Source organism: Semicossyphus pulcher, unplaced genomic scaffold (genome assembly GCF_022749685.1).
Source record: "Semicossyphus pulcher isolate SPU_LCO1_2020_fin unplaced genomic scaffold, fSemPul1.0.p SCAF_6, whole genome shotgun sequence".
NCBI classification, from domain to species: domain Eukaryota; kingdom Metazoa; phylum Chordata; class Actinopteri; order Labriformes; family Labridae; genus Semicossyphus; species Semicossyphus pulcher.
In genome coordinates, this window is record NW_027211737.1 from 17,162,636 (window position 1) to 17,170,444 (window position 7,809).

Consider the following 7,809-nt stretch of genomic DNA (forward strand, 5'->3'; position numbering starts at 1 on the left):
TGTAGTGTATATCAGATTAGAGTGCTGTTCCTTGTAGCAAAGTATTCGTACCATTCTTCCAAAACAAACTATATTATTTATTATTTCCTTCTCATAATTTTGTAATAATTATCGCAATAAATCATGCTGTGCAGTCAATTTGCACCAAATGCACTACTGATCTACACATTTTTAAGAGGGAGTAACTGGGACAGTGGTTTGGTGATCACTGCGATCATTATCCCCCTCCTCAGAGTTGCAGCTGCAGGTTTATCCACCACTTTTAACCTGAGCTGCAGCTCCACCAGATCCTCTCTACTCAGCTCTGTGAAGTAGAAATCTTCATTAAACACAGGGCTGCGGCAGTTCCTGATGGTGGCGCTCTCCTGTTGCTGCAGCATGCCAGGGGTCAGACACAGATTCACCGCACAGTTCAGGGCTCGTCGGTCAGTATCCTCATATATTCCCTCCACAGACATCACACGGACTCTGACTGTGGAGAGGGATGAGCTAGCATTGGTGGAGAATGTGGTGAGCTCGGCGCAGAGGTGCACTTTACCTCGGCCCTTCAAAGAGAGGACGTGTTCTCGCTGATGTCTCTCCTGACCCTGCAGAACATCCAGTGGGAAGACGCTCGGAGGACTGCTGGGAGAAGTGGTTAAACTTAAGACCCCCCTCTTCCTTCTTATCCCTCTGTCTCTCCTGATGTCAGTCAACGAAGGACAGGATGTTGCTCCCTTAAGACGGCCAAGGCCTGATGTGATACAGAGGGACGATTTCGCACTGTAAGGAGAACTGAGGGGAGAGGAGTCGCTTGAAGAAGGTGTTTCACTCTCCGTGCTTCCTGTCTCTGACAGGCTTTTGCATAAAAGCAGAGGAATTAACCCTGATGCGTTTTTCTTGGGCAGTTTTGTCTCCTTTGCCAGTTTGCGTGGTCCAGACAGATTACTTCTATCAAATTTGTAAACAGGGCACTTTGAGAGGAACAAAGACTCTTTCCTTCGTGTGTTGGGGCTCTCATAAACCCCGGCCAGGCCATACGCCTCTGCAGAGAATGGCAAAGGCTTCTTTGTCCAAGCTTCTTTGTCAGGTGCATCATCATTCTTTGTCTTAATATCCTTTGTCTTTATATGTGTAGTGTTTGATGCAGTGCTACTCTTGGGTATCTGAGTGTGCAGGGTAGCTTTTGTCTCAGCTTCCAGCATCAGGGTACTTTTGCAAAGCCGCGGTGGCAGGAAGAACTCTGGGATCTTGTCCGGAGTGAGGATGTTGTTGTGCAGATTGTGAGAGAGACCGGCCTTAGACGACAGACAGATGTCCTCCTCACTCTTCCCCATGTAACGGCTCAGCTCGAGAGGAATGCTCTCCATGCTCTCCCTGATCTTCCCAAGGACCCACATGGTTATTTTCTGATGATTTGGTACAATCTGGGTGTAAAGTCTGCACACGAATGCAAACTTTTTCCTATGGCAAAAATAATAAAATAAATCATATATTATGAGAATGAATAATCAGAACCAGAAATAGAGGAAGTTAAAGCTTATCCTAATAAAATGACAAATATCTTTTTCTCACCTCCCGAGGTCTTGATGTCTCCACCTTTGAAGATAGAACCGTATGAGTCTGACGGATGTGCCGATGGCAGATTTAAAGGGCTCGGCATCACTGCCCTCACTTGCGTCACAACACAGGCATACACGTAGGCTACACACATACAACAGGAAAACACATATCAGACAGAGTATTGAGTCACTCAGTGTCTGTGGGTGGCAATCAGAATCATGTGCATTGGTGTGCATTAAGTTGACATACAAGGGTGTGATGTCAGAGGTTAGTGATTTAATTTGCATCAGTGCTGAAATGTGCTTTTAAATTGTACTGTAAAACACGGTAGCCATAGTTACAAAGACTTAATATGTACAATTTTAGATATGTTAGATGACACCCCACACCCAAAGAAAAACAGTTCAAAAGAATTATATTGTGATTAAAACCACCACCAACAATAACAAAGCATTGAAGTGCCTGTTGTTTTGGTCACGATGACATACGTTTTATCTGCTTTTAAAAGAGCTGACCCCTCCATCAAAGGCCTTTCAAAGACAGGAGCACGCCAGGCCTTCATAAACACTCACCACCTCAAAGACCCGCTGACCTTTAAACTGCCTCTGTCCAGGCACACCTGATGTGTACTCGGCAGCTCTGAGTCAGTTTGTATTCTTATGTGGGGCAAACTGCTTAATGTAAGTGAGATTAATCATGTTTGTAGTTAATAAACATCTTTTTTTATAACTGCACATAAAAGATGTACCTTTAGATGGCTCCTACACTTAGCTTAAGGTGGATTGCTGGATTATCAAGGCATTGGCTGTGGTCACTTTACTTTCTACCAGAATTGTAAGCTTGCGTATCATACAACATTTATTGGATCGCCTTTATTGATTTTATTGGACTTGAAACACTAAATGTCAACTCCACATAAGGAAACATAAAGATTATTGTGTGTCAGCAGGTTGAATGCATCCTCCTCAGTCAATCTCAGACACATTTAAGGTGCCAAAGATCCAGATTCTGTCTGTATTGACACTGAAAACTCATCATAGCATATTCAAATCAAAGACTTTACCTTTGTAGTGGCCATTTGTCCGAAAAATCCAACTTACAATAAATCAAACATAATCAAAGTGCCACTGATGCACCATGGGGATGTGGTGTACGCACGCAAAAGAAGTCCATTGTCCATTCAAGGTTGTGCGTTTCTTATGGTTTATTTTCCAAATAATCAAGCAAGCAAACAAAAGAACAAAGAAATCATGGCTCCTGCTGCCTCTCTTGTGCTGGTAAAAAACCATAGGCCCACCCAGGTGCATCCTGGTCCTCTACCTCCCTACCTACCTATATAAACTCAGGTGCCCACAGTGTTACCCCAAATACCAAACAAAACAAAACTAATACTAATTATGCAAAACTAAATATACTAAACAAAAATAACAATAATAATTAAACTAAACAAACAATTATCAAAAGAAAATATTATCAGAATCAAATTTAAATAAAGCAAACGCCTAGAATAATCTAACTATAATACTGATTATTAATAAATTAATAAATAAATAGCTCCTACAACCTTAAATAACGTCCCTTTGAGTTATTCCCTCAGCCTGTCTGTCATGATTTCACCATATTATCCTTTATTAATTATGATATTGTATTTCTAATGATAAGCACTACTTTCAATTTGTGGTTTTTGTGGTTTTCTTTAGATAATATTTTTTGGACTCACTAATCATGAGGCAGGGTCATTGCTATTTCAGAACACCTCCTTGTTGGTAAGATTTTGCTAAACTTCATCACGTGAAGCAACTAAATCCTTTTTTTTTTTTTTTTTTGATGTTGTTAGGTCGTACTCCTTAGAAGAGGCCAGGTTTATGAACTGCAAGGCCCTTTGAACAATGACAGTGTTCAACCACAAGAGGGCGCACACAGATCAGATTTACCTTTTGGCAACCGCAAACTGCTTGACTCGGTTTTGGTGTAGTGGGTAGTATAGCATAGTTTTGTCTGATATACATCTATAAAATGATCACAAAAGAAATTGAAAGCTAAATTTTAGTCTGATTTCTTTAAAGTCAAACACACACACACTAAACACACCTAAAACAGTCCTCTCTTATTGTTCTAATTAAACGGTAAGTAAGTGACAAACAAAACCCCCGCCTGAGTGTGTGTGTGTGCCTGCATACATTGCGTGTGTAACGGAGAACGGATTTAAAGATGATGAATACGTCCGGGAGGAGTCAGGGGGCCTCCGGAGCAGCCAGGGGTCAGGAGGCTTTTTGTGGCAGTGAAGATGGACTTTATTACTCCAATAAAACCTCCGAGTGCTCTCTGTAATGGAAAGATAAATGATTGGGAGTCAGAGGAGGACCTTGCCTTTGACCGCTGTCGAGGCTGCAATTAAGGCTAACGAGAGAACAGTGCATTGTTGCCAAACGCTCCAACGCTGTCCAGTGCATTAGAGTAAGAACCTCTCTGTTCTGGAGTTGTACATTTTTAAAATAATTGATCATCATTTTAATTTTGTGGGCTTCACTTGGTTGAGTCATTGTGCAGAATACTAACTATTTACTAATCAAACAAAATGCTTTAACAGCCTTATTGACTTATTGTATTTTATTCACCTTATCTTGCAACACGTTCGTAGGACCCACAAGGTTAAAGACCTTGCACAAACTCTTTGATGCATCCTAAAAACATTTAAATCCAAATTTACTCCGACAGGCCAATTGACTTGCTGCTTCTGGTTAGCATCTGGGAGATAAACCAAAAAGAGTTAAAATGCCACACTTCCCCTCTGCATTTGCTAACATCATAATTGATGTGTTGCACATCTTTCCCCACTAAATGCTGTAACTTCATCCCGTTATCCACCTGCCTGCAGCTAAAAGTGACCTTTTAGCCTCAGTAAGAGAAATCACTCTGCATGTCCATTAAAGTGTCCGTTTAGATTCAGTGCAGTGCGGTGAATGGGACAGGAAGGACGATCACAGATCAATCAGAGAAGTCCTTTGTCGTTTCATTGTGGTTAGTCTTTGTTTAAAGCATCTGTAGCTCCGATTTCAAAGCATAAATCATGTTCATGCTTCCCGTCTACGCTGCTAAATTGTCAAGTAACCAGACAAGCCGCGCCGATAGATCCATGGCAGTTTTACTAAGCCAAACCTTTGTTATATGGTTTTCTCTGCAACGCTGCCAATTATTATGTTTTGACATTAGATGATGAAATTTAAAATTCAAAGTACAAACTCTGCGCAGGGGAAGAGCTGACGATACACTTTGTTAATTTCCATTTCACTTTAATCTCTATTATTGAGAAGTCAAACGAGCCGATGTGAGCACTTAACCTCTTATGAAATTGCTGAAGTTTTTTGGCCGCTGAACTTCTTTCTGCCTTTTGTCTGAACTCCTAAGAGAAGGTGAGAAAGTGCGGACGTTGGAGAGGAGAAACAGCGGGAAGGATGCCAGAATGGCTGAACTATTGACCCGCTTTGAAATGACGCTAAAATGTAATAATGGCTAATAAGGTGTAATAATTTGGGGCAATAAAGATAGATGGCAGATTGAAGATGATACGAGCTGCGTCAGAGGACCTTACTCCGAGGACGGCGCACAGACAATACACTTCAGACAGAGGGGGCAGATAAAATATGACCCCCGATCAGTAAATCATTGTCTAATTACTAAGGAGAAAGAGAGAGGGGGGGAGTATACCAGAGGGAAATGGGTGATGCTTGTTAAAGGTAGAGGGGGAAATGATTGAAGAAGACATGGGGGAAAGTGGAACAACACATGAGCGATTGGTCAAAAGTTGAGAAAAAACTTCCAGATGGGAGCATGAAAAAGGACAAGAGAGGGTCAGAAAATACTGAAAGTGATAGAAAGTAAGGAGAAAAAGTGAAATCAGAGTAAGAGAACTGGTTAAATTATGCAGGAAAGACAGAGAAGAAGAGTTATAGTAATGTGCAGTGGTCCAGAGTGACCTGTCGTTAGGACTCTCTCCTCTGACAGCTTCTCTCTGTCTGCAGGCCTGATGCCAATATGCTAATTACCCTCACACGGCCTTTTCATTGGCTGATGCTGACTCCTGTCGACACGGGCCAGATCACTGTCACCTCGTCCCACTATTAAAGACCACAGCAGTGAATATGGCAAGGCCACCATTACCAAGATGAGAGCGCATGTAAGCCGTATGCCGGCTGCCTACAAGCACTGAATCACGTATACTGTTATCATAAGCTATTACATTCACCGGGACTGACACCTACAGAGACAGTGAGAGGACAAAGCACACATATTGTGTTTGTAGCTGCAGTTAAAAAAATAAATAAGGGAAGAGCATGACAAGTTGACTCGTAAGGAGAAGGTTTGTGAGAGGAATAAATGTGCAGGGTAAATGTGGTTGCGGTCACTGAGGTGCCCTTCAGCAAGGCTCCTGACTCCCTGCTGCTCCTGTGGAGCTGTTCAGCAGTGAGCAGATCAGCCTGAGTGGGGTCAGGGTGTTTCTGCAAGAGGGAGCATATCCCTGTGTAACTTTATATTCAGGCTACAAAAGTTGCATTTTTTAAATGGTATTGATTAATTGATTTTGAATACAATTGAATAGGATTAACAATCTGTACAGTTGGGTTATGGATAAGTTAACTTAATTGAGGAAAATTCAAGTTTGTGTCCTTAAATAATGGCAAAATCCCACCATTTGGAATAACATTTATTTGTGGCCCAGACTGATAACAGCAGCACTTGAAGTACACATTGTGTGAAAGAGCAGATTTTAGATCTTTCCTGTTTAGAGCATCAAAGGCCCGGCCAATGACAGCTCTGCAAAGTGCATGGACCTTTTTTATTTGGTGTGTCACACGACAGGGCTTTAAATGAATGTGTTTTAACTTATTATTATTATTTATAATCATTACAATAAATATTTGAGTTTTCAGTAAGATTTCCAAATATAAAGCCATTCAACAATTTTATCAACATATTTATATGTAGGGATGCACAACAGTGGATTTTTTGCCGATATGCCCTTTTTGCCGACTGCCGATGTTTTTATCCACTTAATTACAGAACATGAATTCTCTCCTGTAGTGGAATTGAGATCATGCCTACTCTTATTGTAGTGGCCCACTGGCAGATGCAGAAAAAGTACTTTTAGAATGTACACACTCACCGGGCAATATAAGAAACGCACTTAAACTTACATTAGGTTATGTACAAAATGCCATATTTATTTGTATGTAACATTTTCTTTGTCTTTTTTTAGAGAATCATCGAGTATTTAGGCAGAATTTGTTTTATCGGCGGAAAATATCAACAGAAAAATGAATATCTGCTGATGCCAGTGTCATTTTCAAGCCGTTATCTGCAGATACCGATAACGTGCCGATAATATCGTTCATCCCTAGATATACTGTATATATACTGTATATACAGTATATATATATATATATATATAAAAGGAGATGCTTTTTAAAAGCTTTTTCTTACATTTATCATTAATTGTAAATTTGAAAAATCTCAATTATCTCTCTTCCTTTTGATGTGTTTGTATGCATTTACCAACTGGTTACATATAACCTGTTGTAAACGTCATGTTAAATTAAGTGTCAGATATATGATTATAAAAATGTTCTAACCTTATTTAAGATAAAGTGTGTATATTCCTGTAGATATTTGACCTAACATGTTCATTTGTGCTTAATGTAATTTGACGCACATTAAAAAGATAAAAAGTGTCGAGAGCTTGTACCGTAACAATTTCCAGATTTAAGCAGAATAAACAGACCGTCCTTAGATACTGTATACTGCTGGTGTCTTTGGTGTCGGTCGGTTTCAAGGTCCTCATCTCCTCAACAAAGTCAGCAGTCAGCCTGTGATGTGTGACAAATTCGGAGCAGGAGGAAACCTCTTAAGAATATTACAGTTTCATTAGTTCTGTACAAGGGGTGTGAGGCCTGTATGACCTTGTCCAGCTGTATCTCTCTCTCTCACACTGTCCTTCCTTTCCTTCTCTTCTCGCTTCATGTGTTATCTTTTTATTCATCGCACTCCTACTTTCTTTCCTGCCTCTGTTCATCCCTCTCTTCGCTTCTCATGTTTGTGATGTGAAAAGTCGGGAAAGCTGGTCCCATAGTGTGGATTCTTCTAATGCGCTCCCTTTATTCTGCTAATAATGAAACAGTTAGATGCATTTTAACTTACAGTAATGAGGGACTTATGAAGCTGATTTCGCCGACAGTTTTCTGATATGATGGTAATTGTTTAAAAAAGTTC

At 40.5% G+C, this 7,809-nt stretch overlaps 1 protein-coding gene across 1 annotated transcript; it reads right to left on the bottom strand.

The window, feature by feature from the left end:
- Positions 1–161: 161 nt before the first annotated feature.
- On the bottom strand, positions 162–1,379 carry LOC138609785 (C2 calcium-dependent domain-containing protein 4C). Its single transcript, XM_069682431.1, has one exon. It carries the CDS (start codon positions 1,377–1,379, stop codon positions 162–164), a length of 1,218 nt encoding a protein of 405 aa, XP_069538532.1.
- Between the last annotated feature and the right edge of the window lie 6,430 nt (positions 1,380–7,809).

Coding starts and splice junctions, on each gene's coding strand:
- LOC138609785 (XM_069682431.1), bottom strand. CDS start 1,379: ATGTGGGTCCTTGGGAAGATCAGGGAGAGCATGGAGAGCATTCCTCTC.